Source organism: Cuculus canorus, chromosome 3 (assembly GCF_017976375.1).
Source record: "Cuculus canorus isolate bCucCan1 chromosome 3, bCucCan1.pri, whole genome shotgun sequence".
NCBI classification, from domain to species: Eukaryota; Metazoa; Chordata; class Aves; order Cuculiformes; family Cuculidae; genus Cuculus; species Cuculus canorus.
Window position 1 is genome coordinate 99,749,769 of NC_071403.1, and position 27,490 is coordinate 99,777,258.

The 27,490-nt window shown below is 37.3% G+C and overlaps 1 protein-coding gene across 1 annotated transcript in view; it reads left to right on the plus strand.

The window, feature by feature from the left end:
- The first annotated feature begins 124 nt into the window (after nucleotides 1–124).
- CAMKMT (calmodulin-lysine N-methyltransferase) overlaps nucleotides 125–27,490 on the plus strand; it is a 223,457-nt gene continuing 196,091 nt past the window's right edge. Inside the window, exons 1-3 of the mRNA XM_054064258.1 lie at nucleotides 125–361; nucleotides 6,991–7,157; nucleotides 11,820–11,884. Coding sequence (XP_053920233.1) covers nucleotides 263–361; nucleotides 6,991–7,157; nucleotides 11,820–11,884 — 331 coding nt within the window. The 5' untranslated portion in view covers nucleotides 125–262. The remainder of the gene's footprint in view (nucleotides 362–6,990; nucleotides 7,158–11,819; nucleotides 11,885–27,490) is intronic.

Genomic DNA, 27,490 nt, shown 5'->3' on the forward strand with positions numbered 1-27,490 from the left:
GCAGTGGTTACAGGCGAGACGTTTGTAAGGCGCGCTCCTTCTCCTCCGCTGAGTCTGAAGAGAGCCGGGCGTAGCGCAGTAGCGCTCTTCTCCTTTCTCTACTCCCACCCCCGCCGCCCCGGCAGCCGCATTGCCCTGAACAAAGATGGCCGCCCGCTCCCTCCCCGCCGAGCCGTAGCCGGTCCGGTCCCGGGAGCGGCGTGAGGCGCGGCTGCCGTGTCCCCAGCCCGGCCGGAGGGGCTGTGCGCGCTCCCGCCGCTGCATGGCCCAGGCTACCGGCTCCGCGCGCCGCCCCCAGGCCGGGAGGGGCGAGGCGAGCGGCGCGGGGGCAGCCAGAGCGCGGTGGCGGCTGCTGGGACAGGTAGGGGGCGCCCGCGGGGCTCCTGGGGGGGGTCGGGAAAGCGAGCATCCTACATCGGGCCGGGGCAGCATCTCCGTGCATCGAGACAGGAGCTGGGGGCAGAGTGCATTTCCCGCTCCTGCCCATGCTATTACTTTCCAAGGACTAGTTTTAGTCATAGAATGGTTTGGGTTGGAAGGGACCTTAAAGACGGTCCAGTTCCAACCCCCCTGCCATGGGCAGGGACATCTCCCGCTAGACCAGGCTGCTCAGGGCTCCATCCAACCTGGCCCTGAACACCTCCAGGGATGGGACAACCACAGCTTCCCTGGGCAACCTGTGCCAGTGCCTCACAACTCTCATAATGAAGAAATTCCTCCTTATGTTTAGTCTAAATCTGCCCCTCTCCAGTTTATACCCATGGCTCCTTGTCCTATCACTACATTCCCTTGTAAACAGTCCCCTTCCAGCTTTCTTTTAGCGCCTCCAGGTACTGGAAGGTCGCTATAAGGTCTTCTCTCAGCCTTCTCCAGGCTGAACAGCCCCAACTCTCTCAGCCTGTCCTCGTATGGGAGGTGTGTCAGCCCTCTGATCATCTTTGTAGTCCTGCATTCTATTAATCATAGAACAGTTTGGGTTAGAAGGGACCTTAAAGATCATCCAGTTCCTCTCACTGGGTCAGGTTGCTCAAAGTGATACAAAAAATGCTGGCAAATAAAGCTCTCTATGACTTATTTTGGAGTTTTAGACAGCAAGCATCCTTTATCAGGTCTGGGCAACACAAGGGAGCAATGTCCATGCAATGAGGCAAGAGCTGGGAGAGAATGCATTTCCCACTGGAGTGCATATGTGTCAATTTTCCCACAAGTCTTATGCATATTCTGTTACTTTCCAAGGACTAATGTTAATCATAGAACGCTTTGGGTTGAAAGAGACCTTAAAGATCATCCAGTTCCACTCTCCCTGCCATGGGCAGAGACGTCTCCCGCTAGGTCAGGTTGCTTAAAGTGATACAAGAAATGCCTGCAAACAGAACTTTCTAAGACTTGTTTTAGAGTTTTAGAAAGCAAGCATCCTTTATCAGGTCTGGGCAGTGTAAGGGAGAGATCTCTATCAGTCGTTTGAAGTGAAATGAGCTGGGTACAGAACATATTTCCCACTTATATGCATATGTGTAAATTTTCCCAGAAATCTTATGCATATTCTGTTACTTTCCAAGGACTAATTTTAATGTATTATGAACTTCAAAATGGTCAAAACTCTTGCTAATTTGGAGCTGGCTCCAGCTCTCTGCTTGACCTTGTATTTAAGATACAGAAAGACTCCAAACAGAGGTGATTACAGAGGAAGAAACATCTGTTCAGCACAGATCATACTTCATACAAGATGCTATCATTTCCAAAGAATGAACACTGTCTGGAAAAAACACTGTGTGAAAGAAAACACGCTATCAGAGGGACGTTCTGTCTGATTTTCAAAAAAAATACGATTACTTAGATGAAACTTAACTACTATAGCTTAAATAAAAATATTCAACTTTTTGTAATAGTAACTACTTCTTGTATCTCCATCACTGCACTCCCTGACGAAGAGCCCCTCCTCAGCTTTCCTATAGGCCCTGTTTAAGTACTGGAAGGCTGCTATGAGGTCTTTTTGGAGCCTTCTCTAGGCTGAACAACCCCCAACTCTCTCAGCCTGTCCTCATACAGGAGATGCTCCAGCCTTCTGATCATCTTCATGGCCCTGTAGTAGCTGCTACCTGATTCCCGTCCTTTGGTGTTCCCTAACCACCCTCCGTGGGGAGCTGGAGGAGACCTCACTCCCCAGGCAGCCAAGGCTGCACTTTCCCTGAAGCTGCAGATCAGCTGGCAGACAGGTGCTGGGAAAAGACCTGAGGGAGGGAAGAAGTAGCAAACAGTTCCACCTGCACTCCAGGTGAACAGCAGCTTCTCAGTTCTGGGCTTTCGTACTATTTTTGGACCCTTTAGGAGTGATGCAAGGTTGGAAAGGATTCTTCTGCTGATGAGCATATACGTAAAGGCTTAAAAACCCAAATCAGTTTCAGTAGTTGTTATTGTGATTGGAGGTGATATTTGCTGACCTAATTTAAATGTTTAGTTTTGTGCAAATGGATGCTTGGAGCTGCCTGTCCAGAGCTCTGAGAACTGAAGTGGTGGGAGGGAGTCTGCCAGTGGCAGCTGGGTGGAAAGGGGCACTTGGCTGCAGTGAGGTGACAGCCTGGGAGGTGTTGGGAGACTAATACTGACCTTTTTGTTGTGTGTTTTTGGTTCGTAAATTCACTGGTCCTGTTCAACAGGACAAACTTTTGCTCTATTATACTCTAAAGCAGGAAATATCAAAGTTATTGGTAGGAATATCAAGTTTGACCTCATAGGTTTCTGTTCTAGCAGACCACGCAGGCTGTGCTCTGCGGCTATACCAGCTCTTATTTCTTTTCAGCATACTGCCTTTGGCACATCCCTGTTTCTTAAAATAATAAGGAACTCTTCATAACCATTGAATGGGAGTATGAGGGGTGCATGTAGGTATTTGGACAGAAGGCTTCTCCTTCTTGCTCAAGCTACACATATTTGTGACCTTTTTCCTCTGCAGCTTCCATAGGTTTTTCCTAGCTTTTCTGTTTTCTAGCTTTTCTGTTGATTTTTATGTGGTACAATGAGCAAGGATCAATTTGATCTTACTGGTACATCTGAAGTAAAAATCAGTTCTGCACTCCTTACTACAGTGATGCTTGGATCTATGTATAGATTGGGGAAAGGTATCAACCTTCCTTTATATCTGTCTTTTAAGGAGCACTGTCAAAGTGTTTCTTAAAGCGCCTTTGAAAATGCTTTTCATACTGCTTATAATAACGCCTTATGTGAAATCAGTTCTGCAGTGTGTTTATATATTTAATTTGCTTTTATTCAGTGCATACACAAATTGATTTGCTATGGTAAGGATGCTTGAGTGTGTGCTCGCTGATTTAATTAAGAAAAAAGCCCTTTTATCATGTATCATATGAAGCTAGCATAAAGAATCAGGAGGTTGCATAATTACGTAAGTGTTCTTTATCAATAAAATGTTTTATGTATGTACTGAATTTGAAGTTTGGCAATATTTTTAAACTTAGCTTGTCAGAATCAAGGCAAATACTTATTCATTAAAAAAGCGCCGAGATAAGTTACACCTCATGTGCATTTCTAAATGGTGAGTAATTTCTCACCATTGAGAAATTTTTTGTGTTTTGAGCTCTGCCAGTCTGTGTAACTGATGGTATTATCCTGTCTGTAGTTTTTAGCAGGGAAGTTATAGGAATAGGCATAAATTAAGTTGTTCCCTGTACATACCTTTGCTCCGTATAGAAAGTTTTCATTAAACTTTCCTGAAATCTGAAAGTTTTATGTATTTACCCTGCTTTTTACCTTCTTCTTGCTCTTCTTGTCACAGAAGTCTTGCTCACCTGCCAATGTACTTCAGCTTCCAGAATTGAAAAATATAAGCTGAAGTGAGGACAGGGCAGTTGCCTTTTTTTTCTCCCCTTTCCTGATCAGAAAATCTTGTAAAACAATTTTTGTTCTCTTCCTGCTCCTCTCTCCATGAAGGGTGCCTGTGCTCCCTGTCTTTTTCCATTTTTTTGTTAGTCTTGAGTTTGTAAATTGTTTATAGTTGAATGAACCTATTTGGTAAATAAATTGTTTGTAAAAATAAACAATACACGTCCCACTGTTTATATTTAGAGATGGTGTAGTTACACGGTAGTCCATTGTAGCTGAGTGTAAAGGAAATACAAGTTTGAGAGAGAGAAAACCACAGGCTTAAAGTGTGAGCTTGCATTATTTGGGGTTTTTTTTGGTCATTGTTCTTCGTGCTGTTTTTTCTTTTAAGGAATCTAATTTTTGGAAGAAATTCTTTCATTATAGAACCTAAAATATTATTATTTATTTAGGTGATATTTGTAGGAGTGACCCATGTACAATCTCAACACTGGTGCACGCCTGTAAAGATATTGTGCAGAAGACAGCATCTTTCGCTACTGAAAGAAGGTCTCGAAGAGAGTGAAACAAGGCTTCTGTATTTTTTTTAAATGAAAGTATGCATAGTAACTTAGCTGAAAGTTACTGAGAGAGGAGATAAAGAGGCCACTAGCCCCAACTAAAGAACAGCGCTGTCCAAAGATTCCTTCCACACTATAGTTCTTTGTCTTTGCTGTCACTAAACCCAAGAATTGTGTCTATTCTGTTGAGAAGCCTTTAGCTTGCTTTGATATCGGCTACTACTTTTATAGGTCCCTGGGACATGTTGACTTATAATGTCAGTGTGCAAGAAGTTACGGAGCTTCATGTTCATTGGAAGGGTATCATGAAAGTAGAGAAGACTAGTTTTGAACCTCTCCAAAACATTATTAGGAGTTTGGATGGGTTTCATCAGCGGATTATACTGTGGCAGCAGCAGCATATCTTTCTAGCTTGTAACACCATTGTGATACTTCTAGGGAAAAAATACTTTAATCCTTATGTAGAAATACTGAGTTAGCTGTAAATAATGTAGCATATTCTTCCTTTGTACTCTGTTTTCTCAGTTCTACTTAGGCTTTTGAAAGATTTGATGCCTTGTTGTGATTTTCAGATCTTAGACCACTTGATTTTAGTTTGAGACCATAGGAAAAATGTTCTTTTGAGTACTCAAATGCTCATGAGATTTTTCCACTAACTTCAGAGAATGAATTTTACAGAGTGGCTAGAACATGTATCTGTAGAACAAAAACCATGAAAACAGAGAAGTGTTGTCACTGGTGGATTTTTATTTTTTTTTTCCTGTAAGTAATGGCTTGCCTTTGTGTTAAAAAAGCCACCAAACGACACACTTTTCCAGAAATTAAGTCTTGGTAGTTTTCTTTAGTTGCCAAGATGGTCGATTTTGTCTCCAGGCATGCCACTATTACATGAAGATCTTAATTCTGTTTGTCTTTTAATTTAGCTTTCTTGTTTTGATTTTTTTGCATTTTCCTTCATGGGTATACTTTTCTCATTTGTTACAGAAGTAGAAGAAATAGTGTGGGCAGCACACAGCTGGTTTTTTTAATACTTTGATGAAAATGTCTGTCCCTTTCATATTCTGAGACCTGCCGATGAAAATAGATCAAAAAGCAATAAGCCTGATGCATCAGACCTGCTGGTAGAAACTAACAGCACAGCAAATACAATTGCTCTGCTCACATATGTGGTATTTCCAAGTTTCCTGCAAAATAATAGGTCATGGCATCAAATTGTAAGGCTATTGAATGAGTGCATTTGCAGTTAAAGCAGTCTGACAGAGGTTGGGTGCAGCAAAAAAAAATCACTGACCCATTATTTTGTTATATGCATCCGGTATGCAAAGATTCCATTTCAGGTTTCGTAATTCTGGAGAGCTATTTCTCATTTGACTTCAGATTTATCTCTAGTTGGCAAAACCCTATAAATTGTGTCTCTGTCCTACTCAATGGAGCAGTTCCTTGCAGCTCTATTTATAGGGATGAGTTTATTTTCTGCTCTGTTTTTTTTCATCCCTGTGGACTGTATATGCACCTTAATTTAAAAAATGTAGTGGCAATTGTATGTATTCTGCCCACTTTTACAAGAGAGAAGTTAAACCCAGGACATCTCTCCTTCCACATCGCTAACTTAAAGAGTAAGCCTTTTTGTCTGGCAGGGGAAATGCTAGTTGTCTTCTGTGCAATGATACAGCTCAAACAGGCTGGGTGCCTAGTTTTCCTTTGTGGAGGAGTTGATACCTCACTCCCGTAAGACAGTTGAGTGCAGTGGACTATGCAGGGTAGCGAGCCCATGTTTTCACTTTCCCTGAACAAGTGTTTAAATAATTTTAAAAATGCAAATGGCCACATTCTGTCTCTGTCTCTGCCACTGCCTTGAATTCTTCACCCTGTTAGCACTGAACTGGGTGCTCTCAGTGTATTTTAGGGTTCACATAAAGGTTGGCTAATGCATTGGTCTCCTTGAGACCTGACAGGGGAATACACAGTTGTAGCATCTGAAAGTCTGGGGCCTGGGACAGGTAGCAGCTTTTTCAGCTCATGCAAGTTTGCAGCTGTTTTGCAAGCATGCAGCAGTAGACTTCTAGGCAAGGAAGTAGTCTACCTGCCTCATACTTATCACTTGAGCACTCGGGGATCATGTTTTGGGTTTAGTCATTAAAATTCTACATAAAAACCAACCAAGGGTATCTTTTTTTGGTTTATTTTTTCCATCCACAGGGACAGTGAGTGGCACAGAAATTGCAGCCCTGCTCGGCCTTTGAAACTTTAATTGTGGTAAAGATGGGAGAACCCAGTTTGCCTCTTCAATTCTGGCATGGATTTGCTGGAGCAGGAGTCAAACCAGCAACTTTGTGTACTCTGAACTCAATATATTTCTTTGCAGTTTTTGATATATAATAAATTCATAACATGTTCTCTTGACCCTTGTCATCAATACCACTGTTATTTTTTTCAAGCTTGGCGTGCTTGGACTAATGTTATTTGTAACTGTTAGCTGATAGCATAGCAATTGTGGTTGGTTCAATACTTGCTTTTCAGTTAGATAAGCTGGTATTCGTTATTTTCTTGGAAGTTTTATTCTTAATGTTTAATTTTTTTCTTCATTTCAAAGGTTCTGAAGAAAAAGCACTTGAAAGATGTGCATCTACAACAAGTGTCTGTAAGAAGGTTCGCATCGTTCAATCTCTTTTCTATAGAAGACCAGAACACAGAAGAGCCAACTGGGACCTGGGTTCAGTATAAAAGCATCTTTTATCCTGAATATAGTGTGTCCTTAAGGTAAACCATCATTTAAGTTTTAAGTACTTCCTCAGATCTTGTACAGGCCTCAAATATAAAACTCATTAGTTGTTCATCCAGTGTTTTGTATAACTAGGACACAGTTTGCAAATAAGCTGTTAGGCGTGGGATTTTGCCTTCTGTGCGCAGTAGAAGATTCTGGAGAGCTAAAGTAGTTGAAACTGTGAAATGCATTTTTATTTAACTAGGACCTTTAAATAAAAGTCAATCACAGAAACTAAGATCCAACACGAACTAGTGGCCATCATTAACTGTGACATTTCTGTGAGTTTATAAAACAAAACAAGTCAACTGAAAAACAAACCAAAAAAAGAAAAGACAACGCTACAACACTACATGCAGGTTGCCATAAATGTGCATCTGGATGTAAAGTCAAATATGAAATTGTTTAGAGCTTCATAAAGCCTTAATTTTTCCTTTTCCAAGCTTATGCTTATTGATGCTAAAAGGTTCCAAAAGAAGACTTTTCATTGGAAAATACTGCCTATTTGTAATAGAAGTGGGTATAGTGTTTTTTCTGCATATGGTCGGTGAGCTGTTGAGGATGCTGTGGATTCATTCAGATGCTCACAGTCTATCTAGTCTCTTGGTGCAGTATCTCTGTGCCTTGGTTTTAGGTCTTCAGAAGCACACTGGTGATAGAAAGTGTAAGGCATTTAGGTAGAATTTAGGCTGAGCAAGTCTGCAATCCTTTACGCTGCAGTCCTGGACTACTTCATTCAGTTTCTTTAGTTGTTGACCATTGTTTGCAACACACAGTGTGAGTTACTTGATTTCCTAGTTATGGGAGTTTTAAGGCAGGCAAAAAGCTAAGCTTCACTTATGCTGGCAATACAAAAGCCAAGGAAATGTCATTTTGATCTTGCTGTCACATTTGATATTTGTGTCCTTCTGTTTCCATCAGTTCCCCTGGCATCATTTGATTTGGTATTGTTTATTTGGTCAATAGTAACTTTGTGGATATAAGGACTTAGCTTAAAACGAAGAATGCGGACATACATATTTGTTTATGCATGATTTTATTATGTTGTTCTGAGCTTGGCCAATGGAAATACACAGTTTCTGTGCTGGAGCAGGCTCATATTGGATTTCAAAATCTGTATATTGGGGAGGGACGTTGTCTCCTGGTGATGATTTTTATTTTTATTTTTTCCCTTGTATTTTGTTCCCAGGAGACAATTAGTGATATATAAAAGTAATAAGCACTGATTGCTTTATGAATAACAAGCAGAACTTACTTACTCTTGCACTTCTATATTGAAATCTTTTCTCTCTGTACTGAGGCAGTGGCAACAGATAGCTTATAATTATTTCAGAATATTGCAGGATGGTGAAAAAGGGAATGAGAAAATACTTGCTGTGTATTTTGCCAGGGACAAAGTATAAATACCTGCAACAAAATTCACTTTACCTTGAGACTGTATTAAATAAAGCTTACCTGGTTTTGCAGAAGCAGTATTTTAAGGAGGTAAATATAACAGTTTAACATACCTAGCAGAGCAACAGTTTTCCTTGCTGAAATTTGTGTATCTGGAAGATAAGGAATCTTGGAGTAAGTGTTCTTGGATCTTTGAGAACTGATCATGTCTTGGAGACTTAAGGATCCTCTGTATATCTGACAGTCTTCCCTGTTTTTCTCCTCCCATTAGCAAAATATTAATTATCATAATTTTCATCAACATAAACAATTTTAACACGATAACAAATATGTTATTAGCATATTATAAATAAGAACATCACTCAAGTAAAGTCAGAATAGTATGCTTGAATAGGAAACCCTTTTTATATACCTGTTTTCAGGGAAAAAAATGTTGCTGTGGGCCCTCTGAAGTCTTGACAAAAGTGCCTTTGAATTTTCATCTGCCTATGTTTTCTTTACGTATTAACATCTTCTTGGGAAAGCTCATTGCACATGTTGGATGTTAAAAGGTTGTCAGCTAATATCTTGACAAGACTAAATACTTAAGAAAGTTCATAAGGTTGTTAGTGGCTTTTGGCAAAGAGTATAAAGGTCATGCTGTATCAGTTCAAGGGCTATCACAAGTGATCAAATTGTATATTCAGATATGCTATGACCTAGCTGGAATTACTGCTCTAGAGGGACTTGAGGGACCAGTTTGTTAGGCAAATAGAAGCTTTCGTAGGAACTCCCAGTCATGGCCATGCTTTCGTGAACTTCTCAAAGCAGCTTTTTTTTAATAGGCTGCTATTTCTCTAACCAAATTCAGCTTGGATTCACGTTTGGGAAAGAAGAGCTTATACCGTGTTTTTCTGTCACTACTTTATTTTTTAGAATAATTCTTAAGAAAAGCCCTTCCAAACCAGGAAGGCCGAAGCACCAATAGAAGGCAATTTTTGCTTAAAAAATTTGAGCTGGATTTATGTGACATTTTGACTAGATCCTTGAAGCGACAATATTGACTCATTTTGAAAATCCTCAGACCTCTTCTCATTCAATAGTGTTCTCTAATACAGTTAATGAATTGTAGTTTTACAATAAATGGTGGAGGTAGTCTCTTGAAGTTTGTAAAGTACTAATGTGCTTAATGGTAGTTCTGGGGTTTGGAAAGAAGGGTCTAATGAGTGTGATTTTTGTCAGCAGTGAAAAGTGTGTCAGAATGAAATTCCTTGTACTATAATTGAGAATCTTATTTAATTAGTCTGGTCTCCTTTGGGTTTGTACAGTGTTTGATGTTCCTACACACTATATTCTTGTCTTGATATGAATTTGGTGGATACATATATGGAATTGTTTTCTTGTGTTGCTGGAAATTAAAATTAGTTAAAAACTAAATCGCTGGCTTTAGGGAAACAGGCTCAATGTTTATGGCAGCCTAACACGGAGAATGTAGATATGTTTGGTCCAAGCTGGAATCTTGCTGCAGTTTTCATGTTCAGATTTGGTTACAGTAAACTGAAGTAATCTAGTCTGTAGGTGGAAAAGATAAACCTAATTTTTAGTGAATTTTTTTGCAAGCTTGAAGTGGAAAAAGATATCTTTCATTACAGATTTAATCTGGTCTTCTGGATCTTTTCTCCATTAAAAAATATATTTTTATTCCTAAAACTTTCATGTTTATTTGTTTGCTTTGTTCAAGTTCTTTCAAATTTTGGGGTGTTTCAGTTTGCTGTTAAAAAATCAGGCATGTGCTAAATACATGTTTTCTTGGTCATAGGAAGATAGATAGTAAGCAAGTAGAGCCATTTATTAATGTTTAATATTGCATTTCAAATCCTTCTATTCTTAGTCAGGAATGTGCTTTTAAATTTAAACTTTGTATGAGTAGTTTTAGCAATGAAGTGATTATAGATCATAAAGATGCAGTGTCTCGCTGTGGAAATGGTGTCTGTCTTTTAGACAGGAAAATTATTCTTTTATTAGAGTTAAAAAGGGAACATTCAATATCTTCAAATTTTCTATTTCAGGATATGGATTTACTTTAAAATTGTAGGCTCATTTTAAGCAATTAGAGAAGAAATAAGTTATTTCTGTGGTAAAATATTTTGCATTGATCAGTCATTTGAGTTTCAAATACTGAAATGCAGAACTGAAAAGAACAATGTCGGCAGCTTATGAGAAGGGTTAAAGCTTTGTAAAGAGTGTTAAGTGTTCTTTGCAAGATGTCATGCCTTTATTCTGAATATGAATGAACCTTTAGATAAAAAAATGAGAGAAAATATTAGGTGATTCTAGACCTCTGCTTTAGAAATGAGAAGCATGTTATTTGCCTCCGGCAAGCGGTATGTTAGAAGATGGTTTGGGAGTAGATTCCATCGGCTATTCCTATCGCAGAATCATAGCATGGTTTGGGGTTGGAAGGGACCTTAAATACCATCTAGTTCCAACCCCCCTGCCATGGTCAGGGACACATCCCACCAGACCAGACTGCTCAAGGCCCTATCCAACCCGGCCTTGAGCACCTATATACATTTCCTATATTCGTATATAATAGTTTTGCTAATAACATTTTCAAGTATTGATGGATTTTTATTTTAGGGATAGACGTAAAAAAATGAAGGGAAGCAGATTTCAAGGAGTATTGCTTGCTTCTTACAGACAATTTGCGTTCAGGTTAATAATGTGTTGTGAAGGCTTTTTTACCCCGTTAGAGTGATATACAGAAATGTAGTGTATCTTAGTTTTTGTAGATTTTTAAGTTTAGTGTATGTATTTAGTTATTTGTATTACCTTTTCTCATTCCATTGAAGAATAATACAAAAGAAGAGAAGGAACTTAGTTCTCTTTCATTAAGATTGATAAGAAGCATACCTTGATGGAGAGCTAATTATTTTCATTCTACTCTCTATGGCTAGTTATAAATACATGTAAAAGTCTGCTACTTATATGTGTCTTCCACAGCTAAGCAAAAACTGATGATCTTTCAAAGTGTTTTCATTTTGATAAAGCATTAGTTTCTGAGAAATATGTTCCTGATTTATGGATCTCAGTGACAGAACACTAGTGACTGTCCCCTTGTTTTCCCCCTGGTGGCTACAGTAGTACCTGTTTTCTGCTTGTCCATGAAAGGGGTTTGTGAGAAGTGAACGCGTTCAGTGAACCTCTTCTCTGAGGAGGCAAGATTTTTACTTTCTTTTGATTGTTTATATGTTGAAAAAGTCACTATTTATATTTTCTTCCAGATTTCTTAATGGACTCTTAAATGTTAAAGATGTTCTTACAAGTTTTGACAACACGGGGAATGTCTGTAAGTCATTGTTTATTTTAATACAGTACTATATTGATAGAAGTCTAATTGTATCAATATGAAGTATTTTTGTATGAGCCCTCAATAACCATTTCCTTAAGCTGAGAAACACCGTTCTGGTGGTCAGAGATACAGATCTACCTACTGTAGTGTTTTATGTGTTACACTGGTTTAAGTATCACAGTTATTTGGCTGGATACACCCTTTAGTCATCCCATGGCAGATTATTCTTAGTTCTGTGACTGCAGTGGGTATATTAGAGCAGCTGAATTGGGTTGGACTGAAAATTAGTTCGGCTCATTGATTTGTGTTGGCCAGTGGCTATCGGTGGCCATCTGAGGAACAGCAGCACAACAACATGGGAAGCAAACCATACTTCTAGCTTGGAGAGGTCAAACTCAAACCAGAGAAAAACAAAAGAAAGCAAGCAGTCAGGTTGTGGAATTCCTCCCCACAGAATGTTTTGGATCTTGGAATATAACGTGAATTCAAAAAGCAAAGGGCAAAAATTGTGCAAGAAAAATTCGCTGTGGCTATTATGTATAAAGTTGTCACTTACGGCTTAGGAAGTGCTCTATGTTAGGAGAATTTATGGGGCAGTAGGACAATATGTTTATCGTGATCTCTCACTCTCATCTAAGCATTGGCTACTGGCTGCATTAACCTGAGAAAAGAGGAGATATAAGTGGACCTTCAGTGTGTGACCCAGTATGGCTCTGCGTCAGTATACTTATTAATAAAATTATTTATGCTATTAGTGGATTTGAATGACAAAATTGTGGTAGCTCATGGCAAAGAAACTGAGCAAAAAAATTTAAATATTTTTGATGTAATGAGTAATTACTATTATATAATTAACATTTACAGATATATAAAAAGTTCGTTTGATTATTCTGCTTTATTTCTCAGATTGATTTGGTTGTTTTCAAAAAAAGTAAACTGATAGCATAAATGTGGGGGGCGTGTGTCTCTTAGGTTTGCCAGATATTCCAGAAATGTGCACAAAGCTCTTCCTCCTTATCAAACATTTGATATAGAAACTGTTCTGTAATGTGTTTAATCTCAAAACTACAGTCTTAGTATTCCAAAGCTATGTTTCAATAAACACTGTTTTTTTGTTAGCACAAAGGTCAATTTATTTAATAATCTTTCACCTTCAAAAGGAAAAAAGATCATAAGATGTATGCTTTTATTTTTTAAATTTTCTAGCTTTCATTCATTTCTCAATGTTGAAGATAGTTGTGTGGTCTTGCCACAAAATACTTCAAGATATGTTGTTTAACTGTTGCCAAATAGAAATTTCTTCTCTGATTTCTGAATGAAAATTAGATGTAAGGGATATAGGAATATCTAAGTTAATACTAATAAGTCTGAGAAATAAAATTCACATTTGTAACTGGTTTACATCAGCTATAGATGCAAGCATCAAGAGCTTGACAATAAAAGCATTTAGAAAATGGTTTGCTTAAATTACGAGAGGCATTTAGAGAGAGATATAGAGAGCCTTGATGTTGTATATTCTCAGAATCTAGAGGGGCTTTTATAATATGTTACTTTATTCTTATAAACTATTCTCAATAAGGGGAAAAAATATGGAAAAAATATCCAGGCTAAGGATTTGGATCCAGAAAAAACTATTTGTTGATTATTTTGGTAGATAACAACTTGGGTATTTATATTGAACAGCAGAGAAAATTCTTTCTTTTTATAGTGTCTAAAAGTGCTTTAGTATTAACCTTCACATACTGGAACAAGACAGTGTACCTTACTCTGTTAAACAGAGTAACACAACTTCTTAATCTTTGTTCTTTGTGTGAATACCTGATTGTGATCAATGTACACAAATTTCCTTGTTATCACAAATAAACTATTCTGTTAAAGTTTTCTTATGCTTTCCTATTAATAGATGTGCTATCAGCTCTTCTGTTAACTTTTTCCAGTATTTCAGTTATTTTCTGATTGGTGGCCGGTAGCAGAACCAGACTTACTACTCCAATAGGCACGACTCTAGTGCCAACACAGAAACAATATGACATTTGTAGTTCTTCTTACTGTTTTTCTGTATATACAGAGGTTCACATTTGTCCTTTCAGATTCAGTGATGATTTGAGGGTTCATAATGTGCTATTATACACAGCAATTGCTAAGTCATTTCCAGATGCATTGCTTCCCTGTTTTTTAACATCTGTGTCTGTAAGTGCTTGTCTGTATTGGTGTATTACTGATTTATGTCCATTTTACTAAGCACTCTAGATTACACTGTGTTAGGGCAACTATAAAATAGTTATCTTCAGGCAGCATGAGGTACTGACTGGGAGAGTAATAAATGTACTTTTTTGCTACCGCCTGTATGGAGTAAATGTCCCCAGTGTCCCATCCAGAGCAGCTATGTGTCTGCCACGCTGTCAAAGTAAACTTCTGTTTACTGCAGGGTTCTATTTGGATTGTACCTGGTTGAATTTGTGTGCGCTCCCCTTGATTGCAGTTGGCTCTTTCTTTGACCTTTTTCTGTGTATTTCCTCGCTCTTTTTGTGTTAAATGGAAATGGTAGATAGTAATCCTGTCTCCCTTTACCCCTAAGGGTAACTATGGTTGTAGTATTTCTAAAATTAGATTGACTGTTTTCTACAGTCACTGTGGTGTTCTTTAAGAACTTCATGTTATCAAATGATAGTCTACCCGAACAAAAAACCCAACCATTTCTAAAATGGTCTTTAGCACTATTAGATTATTTCTTCTGATACCTAATACTAGTAGAACTGGTCAGTATTGAACATACTATCATTCTTATCTGCAGTAGTATTCTCTGGATGAGAGCAATTGAAGAATTATAGATTTTAATGTTCTTTTAGGACACACTGCATAGTCAGAATTTATTTACTGGAACCTAAACCAAGTTATCAGAAAACAGTTAAAATACTTTAGTGCTCTTTATGTTTGTTTTGTCTGCCGTACTGTATCTTTATAAGTAAGATCAATGTTTTGCCAGAGATTATTAGAATATGAAATAATTGTTTATTAAATGGATTAGATTTTGTAAAAACTGAAACATGTTGCATATTACATCCTTTTTGAACACAATGATTTGTTTCAAATAACGCAGTTTGTGCGGTTTTGGGGAGAGTATTTTTGTTTCTTTTAGTAATGTTTCTGTGTACCTAGTGTTAAAACAAGATCCTTCAGGGAGCCCTTCTGTGGTCTTTTTGTTTCACTTTTTGATATCTTTGCTTATGGTCTTCTAACAGCTATGTCACCACACACCATCAAAAGTGAAGTGGTAGAACAGGCTCTATTTAATACCTCTTTCTCTACAATCCTAGTAGATACCAACTCAGTACAAGATGTGCCACTAGCTGGCAGCATTATATAAAATATCAATAAGTAGCTTTTGAGGAGTACTTGACTGCTTCCAAAAGCGCTATCTTACACCAATAAGACTTCAGGACAAAAGTGGAGCCAACTGCAGTAGCTATAAATGGTGTATTGCAGGGTCCCAGATGTTAACTCTGGAAATGGCCTCTGCACAGTGTCTTGTTAAAACTTGATACTTACATTCTGTCTTTTTCAGATGGGTTTCTGAAGATGCGTTTTCATTGTAGGATTGCTACTGTGGATGAAAATTCACACTATGAATAGCAGTTGGTTTTCACTTTCTCAGAAAAATGTGACATTTTTTTTCTCCACAGTTCATCTTTTGTGACAGAGTAGTTTCCACGCGAAAACTCTAAATGAATTCTCCACACAGACAGGATGCAATGCTAAGTGCACTTCATTCAGCTTTAATTCTATGCATAAACAGGAGGCAGGGAAAAGAGGACTGGGATGAAGGAAATTATCAGTCTGTTCGTTTTAGACAACAGTATGCCATCTGTTAAAAAGAAGATACATCCTGAGACTGTCTCTACTCCTAAGATAGTTCTGGAAAAGAACTGATGGATCCCAGACAGAAGGTTCTGGGGTGGCACTGTGGGATAGCATCAGCTGGCTCCTGGAGCCACATGCCACGATCATCCTTGCAGAAAAAAAATCTCTTGTGCAACAGCCCATCCAAAAAGCAAGGAAAATTCTGCAAGAATGAGCTTTTGAGAGAATTGCCTTCCCCTGCCTTTCCTAGTGGGAGAAAGCAGCTGCAACTGAAATACTTGTATAATTATATACCTACAGTAATAATTTTAAGTCTATATTTAAATCAAGTTAAATGATCAAAAGGCAAAATATAAACCTCTTTACTGATTGTAACCAGTCTAAGCAAGCCACCATGTCTGTAAAAGAGAATTATAAGCAGTGAAATAAAGCATTTTAGGGAATTTTCATCTAGTATCTACCTGATGTTAACATAGAAACAAGATAGTCCAGTATGTTGAAGTAGTATGAAACTGCAAATATGCTATCTGTAATAGCAAAATATTTTCTTGTAAAGTACACATAATAATATAACCATTTTTCAGAAATATCGTGATCGATACATACTCTATTTTCGGCTTGGTTGAGTGTACAATTACATGTTTTGGAACTAAAAAAGCAGCAGAGGGTGCTACAGTTACAGAGCTACCCAGGCACATATTCCAAAGCTGTTGCTCCTATAGGCAAGTAGATCTTGCAAAGACTTCAGCTTTCAGTTTGGGGTAGATGGATAGGATAGCTTCAAATTCTATGGCCTCTGCTTATACAGGAAAAACGGGTAATCTTTGTGAAATCCAGAAAAAGTAGAATCAGATATTCACTTGTTTGCTTGAGTTGTTTTTTTTTTCAAAGTATTTTATTACTGAAATACACTGCACAGTTTTCTGAGAACATAGTGTCAGGATACAGCTCCTCTTACAAAACACCTACTCACCATCTTTTGAACTGTTTTGCTAATTTTATGTTTAGAAATTTCAGCCTCTGCGGCAAACTTATGTTGGAAAAATTTCGTGTTTTTTTAGATGCTTTTATTTCAAATAAATGAGCTAGCTAAATTGGAGAGTATTTTTGCCCCATCATATGATTTTTTTTTCATGAAAATAACAACAGAAAAGCATTTTTCTTAAATTTCTAGTTCATGCTGTTTTTGGAGGGAAACATGTTGAGGAAAAATATTGACATAAATTTCCTCCTTTTAGTTTTCACTTTTTTTTTCAGATTGCATTACTTTTAAAACTATGTTTTTTTTAAAAAAAAATGGTAATTGTGTAACTGCTTTTTCTTTTTACTTACTAAAAAAATTCTACTTAAAAAAAAATAAATTCTTTCTTCCTTCCTCTCAAATAACTGGAAAGAGAGGATGTGTCATCTTTCCCACTAGTAGTATATGAGGATGTTTTCATAGATGGACTTGTTTCTGTGGAGCTCTCACTGGGTGAATCAAATGTATCTGAGCTCCTCTATGGAGAGGCAGTGGCAACTACTGATTTATCATGCCTGGAAGGATAGAAGCCATCAAGCTACCCAGGGGGAAAGCATAGGGTGGCATCCTTTATGGCAGCTGAGTGCTCTTGCATTTCATGTAATGTTACCTAGAATCAACAAGGGAGCAGGTAGCATTTTTTCAGGTGCTGCTGTGGAAGTTTCTCCCTTAAATTTAAGACGAAACGCCTTGTTTTCTGTGGTGAAAAGCGTACCGACTTTAATATGCTTCCTGCCTTTCCATTCCTCAGTAGGTTTTCTCACCTGAGGAACTGCCACTCATTGTCTTCTGAGCTTTCTCTCATTCCATCGGTGTGGCAGTTTGAAATTGTTTACCATGTCACACCCTCTTGAAAAAGTCTTCCGCAAAAAATAAATTGACTGGAAGAGTGTTTGGATAGGAACGATACATGTTGTTTTAAATGAAATATCGTATTTATGATACCTACAATTTACTATTCAATACATAGCTTCTTTTTAAATAAAACATTTCATGATCAGGGTTAAGAAAAAACAGTTGTTTCCTCCCTCCCCTCCCCCATCCAATTCACTGATTCAGTTTACAGCATCATCCCAAGCAGTCACATTGACATAACTGGCATAAAGCGTATGGAGTGGAGCAGAAAATAAGTGTAAAGGGAGAAGCAGGTACCTTTTAAATTACTCTTGCTACCAGAAGTGTTTTTATGAAACTGTTCTCTGATGGAACTCAGTGATCTGTCTATGTACTGTCCTGCAATCTTCTGCTTTTCCCCACTCCCTAAAATCTTCTGTTTATCAGGAGAGTATATGCCAAAAGAATAATCATAATTGTCAGCAGTAGTTTTTTTCTACTACTTATTCCAACATAACCTGCCTCAGTGCCCGTACTTTCAAACATGGCACTGGGTCGGAGAAGGAGGAGTTGAATAAGCCCAGCTGAGCTCTTCTGAGTACCCTCTTTCTTCCTTGGTCAGTTTGATTTTGTAATAATTGGTTCATCTGTTCAGGATATACCAATGAGAATTTTTTGGTAAAAAATATATGAGACTATTAGAGTAACTGCAGTTACTTTTCTCTATTGCTGAGCAATGCTATGTACCTTGGCACCTTGATTTTTGTATCAGATCCATTGTCTTAATCTTTATAAAAATCATTGGCATAAATACATTTCTAAGTGTACTACTTATGCTGGTCTGACTTTACGCACTGGTGTTGACTTATAATATGAAGGATTTTTTAAAGTATTCCATGTATTCTCAATGAAGTATAATGAAAAGCTGGGTCTTTTCAATTTAAAATAATTAGAGGTATTTGAAGACACGGTGCAACTTGTTAAATTAATTTGGTTGGAGGTGAACAGTATTAATTATTTTAAATTCATTTCAGGAGGTTTACTTTTAGATAACTTATTTTCATCACCTTTTCAATTGAGATAGGGTAGAATAACAACAGTAAGCATCCCCTTATGATGTACTATCTTATTAATTAAGCTTAGTCTTTTAATCCATTGTATATTTTTCTCTTAAAATATTTCAAATTTGAGCATAATTGAAATAAATATTTTCAAGTTAGTTTCATTTAACTTGACATGCAGTAGTTTGTTGCAGTTTGGGTGGAACTTGCATGTTCCTTTGTGATCATTCTTTTTGTTTTCACCATTCCTTTTACTGGCCATGTTCTAGGCATGCTTTCAGTGCTGCTTTTCACAAAAGTACAGGCATGAGGTGCAAAATATGCTCAAGAAATGCTGCGCTTGGGTACACATGCTTGGGCAGCTAACTTATGTTCAATACCAGACAAAATTGTTGGAATCTGACTTCCACATCAGGAGGGGTATTTCTCTGTGCTGTAATATAGTCTCAGTACTGGCTGCAGTGTGGAGCACTGCACAATAGTCCAGTTGAGATGTTCATAATGCTAAGTAAACCAGATTTTGTATTTTATAGCCTGTAATCCAAGTATTGTATTTTCCTGTTTTACAACAGTGTGACTTTGTTGACTCATGTTGAGCTTTTGACCTGCCATAAGATCCTCATCCTCTTCAGAAGAGATCAGTTATTCCTGATTGTGTATTTATGTAGCTCATTATTCTTACCCAAGTGTAATACCTGGTACTTGTCCCTGTTGAACGTTTTCCTCTGTTTCCAGATGTCTCCCAATTTGTTACTTCTGGCCTTTGGAGCCTGTCTTTTAACATACTGGACTTCTTGAATTGATATATTGCTAATTTAAAAAGCATAGTCCTTCCATCATCCACACGATTAATGAAAACACTGAACAATCAATCTAGTGTAGGCATTTATGGAAAATCCAGCTAATAAAATCACCTGCTTTTACAGTAAACCATTGAGAATGATTCTGTAGCGTTGGTTTTCTTCATCAGTTCTTCATTATCTTAAACAAATTTTGTTTCTCATGAAATTGTCAGAAGGCTTTTTGAAGTTTTGGTATAAGACATCTACTAGTTCTGCTCTACACACAAGCCTCTTACCTTGTTGCTCTTGTGAATATTTTTTTAGTTACAATATGTAATTTATTTTTTGTTGTTATACTGTATCATCAAATATGTAACAAAAGAATGAAAGACATGAATCTGTTTTGAGTTTTTAATGATATGAAGATGAGGAAGGGGGTGAATTGAATGAAAAGTTTTACATGATTATAGAACGCGTTATCATCTTCTGCACCTGATGATTTTCTTTCTTATAACTTCATTTACTTCCTGAAAGCCTTTTTTTTAAATCATTTGTGTTACAGATGTATCCTATCTAAGCTTCTGTGCATCATTTTGTCTTCTAGTTCTTTGGTGTTCTGAAGTAGAGCTCCAGCATATACTGGGTTTGTGACATGTTTGGTGTTCTAGCAAAAATTATAATATGATTATCATAGGCCTCTATCTCCCATCTCCCAACATTTCATGAATGCAGGAGACTGTAAAATAATGTAAGATGTTTGTGGTGGAGCTTTTTTTGTTTGGGTTTTCTTTAGTAATTTGGGGAGTAATTTAATTTGTTTGTGCTTCTTGCACTTGACAAATGGAATTCTGCAGGTCATATTGATAGAATCACAGAATGACCTGAATTGGAAGGGACACACAAGGATTGTAGAGTCCAACTCCTGTGGACTAAAAAGGAAGTCATTTGAGTCTGTTATGCTTTTTAACACCAACTCCTTGACTATTAATATTTATTGCTGAACTGTGACCTGTGCTGTGTAAATTAAAATTATTTTCTTTCCATCTATGCTTTTGTTGGCTGAATGTGCATTTCACTGGCTAGATTTTTTTTTCTGATTGAATTTTTAGGTTTCCCTTTGTATTTAGGCCAGTCCCAATATTTTAAGGCAGTTTTTTGTTGTCTTGTTTAAATGTGTGCTTTATATCAGCTCAGAAGAAGGGTAAGTATAGCACTATACTCCCAAAAAGCCATTTTTTGGTATTAACTAATCTGTACAGATAAAATTCTGTGAAATAAATATTAGATCCATTTTACAGGCAGGAGTTTTCACAAACCTCTAGATTTGTTGCAGAACTGTTCATGGCATAGAAATGTGAGACAGAATCAAGAAAACTCACTGTGGTGGTATGGTGAGGGCCACTAGCAGACCTGACTTCTGCCCTCTTCCACGTGTAGGTTTATCATAGGCACTTTGTTAAGTTGTGCAGTACTACGTTTTCAGGAGTTCCTTCCTGCTCATTTTAAATGCTACACATTTGTATTATCTAAAATGAACAACTTAGAGATGTGTCAGGAAAGAGGCCTGGACATTGCTGAACTGAGCTTCAGGTGATTGGTGATTTAATCCTCTTTCAGGTAAGGAGGCATTTCTACACAAGTGGTGTAAACTGGACTGGAATTCAGCACAGGTGGCACTCTCTTTATCTTTGGAGTTTCAGTTCCTAATTTGATGTATTCTCAGTCTTATATCGTTTCCTTTATTTAGATGCTTCAACTTTGTCCATTAAAGAGTGGAAGGAATAACTTTTTTTTTAGTTTTTTTTTTAATCTCCTGTGTGTCAGCTGCAGATTTTGTGTAGATTTCATTTAGTTTTAGACACAAGTCTAGTGGTTGTAACACTCATCAGGTGGTTTCATGAAAGTAGGGGCAGCCAGCACACCTGAATTAGCAAAGGGAATGGTCTCAGGTTTTTTTATGTGCTCACTTACTGGAGCTCCTTTTGGACAATAAGAAAAGAAACAGTATTACTAAAAGTATTGGGTGGCAGTATGAAAGGAAGAAAACCCACTGCAATCTGCCAGTTGATATGATTTCAGAATGTGAAAACAGCAGCTTTATGCGTGCCTCACTATAAGCACGTACCCAGATCCATGAAATGTACCTATTCACGCACCTAAAACACTAGACGTTCTTAAGCCATTTTATCAGTCAGCACCCTGGTATAAATTCTGTCAGGCTAAAAATACTGGAGTGTCTTCATAGTGAAACATAGTACAGCCAAGCAGCTTGTGTACAGAATCCTAATCTTTGCTGTATATTGTTTTTTGTTTTGAAATTGTGGCAATTTGAGGGTATTTGTAGATTAAATTATTATTTAATTGGACATTCCCAATGTAAAAAATATTTCCTTTTGTTTGTGTGGTTAAAGACTCTGCTAACCAAATAAATAGGATTTTTTTATTACTACTAAGAGTTAATTTGATAATTTTGTCCACAACCCTAATGTGCTTTTAAAATTGTGTATTGTATTTTCTATTGAGAACTAACCAGTATAAATTCCCTATGAGGAAGGAGTGTTCAGCTGCACATCTACTGTTAGAGAAGTTTAATTACTGACAATTAATCTGAATTAATTCTGACATTATTTCCTAGGGTAACATAACAGATGAAAATGTTTTACCCATATATTGTCTCAGAAAATATTTTTATGTGGGTGGTTTTATTTGGTTAGTTTGGATTGGACTTGTGCAGTTATTTACAAGGCAACAGTGAACTATCAATATTTATGCACTATAATGTTTCTGTCTTTGCCAGATGAGATTAGTAGGCATTGCTTTCAAAGGCAGATCTGTGAGAAAGTGTCAAATCCGAAATTCAATTATTTATATAAAATAACTCTTATCAGAGTAGAGGAATCAATAAGAAGGGCTGGTTTTGTTGCATCTATTTTTAGTTTAAAAATAGTCCTTAAAAAAGGTTGAAAATCCATGGGTCTGGGGTATGAGCTGTAGCTTGAGTTCAACTTTTTTTTTTTTTCATGGCAAGACACTTGTCACTTTCTTGATTTGTTTTTTAGACTTTGTAAAATACAGTGGCTGCTGTTCATTTATAAAGAAACTCTCACAAATAGCAATCAAGTTAAAGGGCTTGTGAGTGTTTAGGAACAAATGCATACAGCAGTTTAATTATCCTTTGTTCTATGTAGGCACACTCTTAGAGAAATTTGAGACTTTTCTCATGAAGAAGCAGACTTTTTACTTAGTATAAAAGTTGGGCATTAAAATGAGAACAGCTTAGTAAGCCTTGACTTAAAAGTAATTACACTTAAATGGTAGTAGTAGTAGCAAAAGGCACCATGATTTTAAGCTGCCTTTTAAAGTGACTCATAAAAGTAAGACCAAGAAAATGCTTAATGATACAGAGAAATAAAAGGGTCATACGGGTTCAGCAAATAAAAGTGAACATCTCTACACTCATTTCTAAACGTACATTTCTAAATGTCTTTGAATTTGTCATAATTTTAAGGAAAAAACCCCCAAGTATACACAAAGAAATTAAAATCATATGAATCAAGGGGGAGTGGACAGCTTTTGGAAGCTCTCCAAATAATATCTGCTAACTGTTTGCTCAGATAAACTTCCCGTTGAATTATTTTCCTTATTTTCAAAGCACTTGTTAAAAAAGAAGTCTTTCTGCTTCTCATTCCCATTGAATTTTCCTGTTCCACAATTAGAAACACTCTGTCATACCTAGCATTGAAAAAAACTTAAATTATAGTAGTGGCATTAAATACATATTCAAGATCAATTACCTAGAAGAGACTTGTTCATTGCAGTCTTTGTTCTAACTGATAAATGCTTTACAATGTAAATGTTTGCATAATGCAGCAGCTAGTTGCATGTCTCCTGGAGGTTAACACAGAAGATATAATACCTCACACTTTACTAAAGAGTAAATTATGGCTAAAAAGTAAATTATGGCAGGCAAGAGTAATTATGATAACAATCAACATATATCATACAGAATACCAAATATGTAGTTTTGTTGACAGAACATACAGCAGAACAATAAAGATGATTTCAGACAAATAAAAATTAATAATCTAAGTGCTTTAAATCTGTTGCAATTCTCATTATTTCACATACATATTTTCCCATAATTACTATAGCCTTTTCTTTTGAGGATTCTATTTTTGCTCTTCGGAAAATCATATGGTAAATATTTAGTCATAAATTACACAGCCACACATTTTACTGTTTCTTAGAGTAAGTGACGGCCCAACAGAAGGGGAAGATGCTATGCCAGGTAATTCTGTGAGGCTGAGCTAGAATCACACTGAATTCTTGATCATAGAATCATAGGATGATAGAATCGTTTCGGTTGGAAAGGACCTTAAGGATCATCTAGTTCAACCCCCTCTGCGATGAGCAGATGAATGAGAACAATTAGTGAAAATTCTGTGTTTTCATATATTAGATGTTTCTTTGCATTTTCTTTTTAAGAATAAACAGAATTGTTTAGGTTTGGCATTTAAAGAACTCTGTATGAGCGTTGTAACAGTTGACTGTGAACTGTCAAAAAGAAACAGGCAGAATCGTGGAAATTATAAGTCCAATTATATCTTCCAAGATCCCTTTCCAAATCTGAACTTTTAAGTATAAGGATTTGATTTGTAATTGCAAAATGTTTATTATTCCAAAATGAGAAATATGCATGTACTACTCAGAAGAGATCATGCTGTGATTTTTAAGTAAATCAGCCTAATTGGCATGGGCTTTTAAAATTTTATATATGTTTGTGTGTAGAGATATATATAATTGTTACACATGTAATTACATATATATGTTCACATTATATTTATGGAAGAAGAAAATCGGGATTTTTAGCAGGCTTTTTTTATTAAGATATTATCAAAGATTTATTCTACCTGACAATTTACTTTGACCCTGCATGAAATAGGATCTTATTGGTGACATCAATATTGTAAGATGATGAAATTAGAACTGCAATGTGCCATCTTTCCCCAAATGTTTGAAAGCATTGTCAGCTTTTGAATTACTGTCATGTTTTTTTCAATTGTTTTTAGTACAAGTCAAATTTTACTTCCCTTAGTAACACAAAGAATCTCATTGTCTTCATCAGGGCATGTCAGATGAATAAGAAACATTGTCTTCTCCTTAAAAGTGATTAAAAAAAATATTTTAATCTGAATGAGGTGAGAATCTGGTAACTATTGAAATTTTTTTAGTGCTGAATAAGGAGCATGACAATTGAAACTTGGCATAGTAATGAGTAGCAAATTTTACTTTTTTTCCGCTTTTTAAATTGGGAATCTGAATGTTAGTTATCATAGAAGTAGGCAACAAAGCAAATTTAATACTTGCTATTCCAAAAAGGAATACTTAAATAATACAGTTAATGCTCAATGTATGTTATCTCTTTCATATATTTTAGATTTTTTAGATTTTATAAATTTTGTGCTTATATTTTTAACAATTTCAAGGATGGTAGCAGATACTGGTACAATGATTTCCTCTACTAATCTGTAAATAGTTGTGGTTTGGTTTTTTTTTAATTATTCCACAAGACTTTATAGCATAAATATCAGGAAAAGATCCGTATGCTTTCTGAGGCTGAGGTCAGATGATGAAAGGAATGAGTGGAACAGACAGTAAGCCTAGTCAGGAAGAGTCCTAAAAACAGGTAGCACGTGGGAGAGAAGAATAAGTTAAATGATAGTGGTTGGGCAAGAAGGGGAAGAGGAAAGATGTATTTGATGAGGGTCTTTTATAAAAGTGGTACTGGATTGGTCAGAAAGGAACCTTGGATGACATCACAATGAACACAGACAGGTTTTTATGCTGAGAATAACTGGACTCAGACAAGAAGTCAAAGGTGGAAAGGAGGCTATGATAGCTCAGCTTCAAGAGGGCTGGGAAGAAGTGGTGGCTACACCAGAGAATGCTTCTGACAAGGATGGCAAGAGAACCACATTTCCAGGAATCTCTGTGTTCATTGCCTTCCTGTGACTGCTTGAATGAAATGTCTGTCATTCTTTTAAACTGCTTTTTGTAAGCTGTTGCAATGTTTTCATTTACTTTATTTGCTTAAGCGTAAGAAGTTGGGCTAGTCTGAAAATTGCAGTCCTGCTAACAGCATCTGGAGGAGCTGATATTCCAGATGATGGATTTTTTTATGTTTATTTTTTAACTAAAAAAATACCCACACAAGTATGTTAAAAGAATTTTAACTTTGTGTTCTTGGCTCTACAAAATACACCATTATTTTAGGATTGCCAGTGTAAATGGGGATTTCCTGGTTGCTTGTTGCTTGGAGAAGAGTTTATCTTCTTCATCTGCCAGAGTGTTCTCTGTTGGGCTAGTATGGTGTTTTTCTGAAAGCCTGGGGTATGACCTGCAGAAGCTATTTGCAGCTGAAACACTGATTTCCACATCTAAATCAGAAATGTCATGGAAACTCGAGCATGCAAGGGCTGCATAGAAGATCATAGAATTGTTCGGGTTGGAAAAGACCTTTGAGGTCATCGTGTCCAACCATAAACCAAACACTGCCAAGTTCACCACTAAACCATGCCCCTAAGCACCACACCATGTCTTTTAAATACCTCCAAGGATGGTGACTCAACCACTTCCCTGGGCAGCTTGTTCCGATGCTTAACAACCCTCTCAGTGAAGATGTTTTTCCCATCATCCACTCTAAACCTCCGCTGACACAACTTGAGGCCATTTCCTCTCCTCCTGTCGCTTCTTACTCGGGAAAGGATACAAACACCAGCCTCACTACAACCTCCTTTCAAGTAGTTGTAAGGAGCAATAAGGTCTCCCCTTAGCCTCTTCTCTAGACTAAACAACCCTCAGTTCCCTCAACCACTCCTCATGTGACTTACGCTCCAGACCCTTCAGCAGCCTATTTGCCCTTCTCTGGACACACTCCAGCAGCTCGACATCTTTCTTGTAGTGAGGGGCCCAATGCTGGACACAGTATTTGAGGTGTGCCCTCACCAGCACTGAGTACAGGAGGATGATCAGGTCTGTAATCCTACAGGCCACTCTATTCCTGACACAAGGCAGGATGCTATTGCCCTTCTTGGCTGCCTGGCCACACTGATGGCTCGTGTTCAGCTGGCTGTTGACCGGCACCTCCAGGTCCTTTTCTGCCAGGCGACTTTCCAGCTGTTCGTCGACAAGCCTGTAGAGTTGCATGGGGCGGTTGTGACCCAATTGCAGACCTGACATTTAGCTTTGTTGAACCCCATACAGTTGGCATCAGCCCATTGATCCAGCTGGTCCAGATCCCTCTGTAGAACCTTCCTGCCCTTGAGCAGATCGACACTCCCACCAACTTGGTGTTGTCTGCAGACTTACTAGGGATACACACAATCCCCTCATCCAGGTCATCGATGATGATCATATTGAACAGAACTGGACGCAACACTGAGCCCATGGGTAACACCGCTTGTGACTGTCCACCGAAAGGATTTAACTCCATTCACCACAACACTTTGGGCCCCACCATTCAGCTAGTTTTATACCAAGCAAAGCATATACCTATCTAAGACATGGAGTTTCTCCAGAAGAATGCTGTGGGAAACAGCGTCAAAGGCTTTTCTAAAGTCGGGTAGACAATATCTACAGGCTTTCTCTCATCTACTGAGCAGGTCACCTTGTCATAGAAGGAGATCAGGTCAGTCACTTTATATAGCAATTGCTGACGTAATATTGGAATGCTTTTGCAGAAAGTTTACCCAGAAGCAGTCAAATTTTGGAAGTAATTTGCATCTTCTTGTGTATGATATGTCTAACAGTTACACTCTGAATCATCTGATGATTCATAATGTTGTTATGTTTTAAAATATATGTATTTGTATTTTGATAGACATTGCTAATGTATAGTGGTCAAATTGCATCCAGTAATACAGCAGTTGGTGGTACGTTTCAGTATTCCTGAGTGAGTCCAAAGAATATATAACATCAAAATTCCTTTGTTTTAGGAAGCATTCTAAAAAATCTTGAAAAAAAATTGAAAAAAATTTTTCACGGA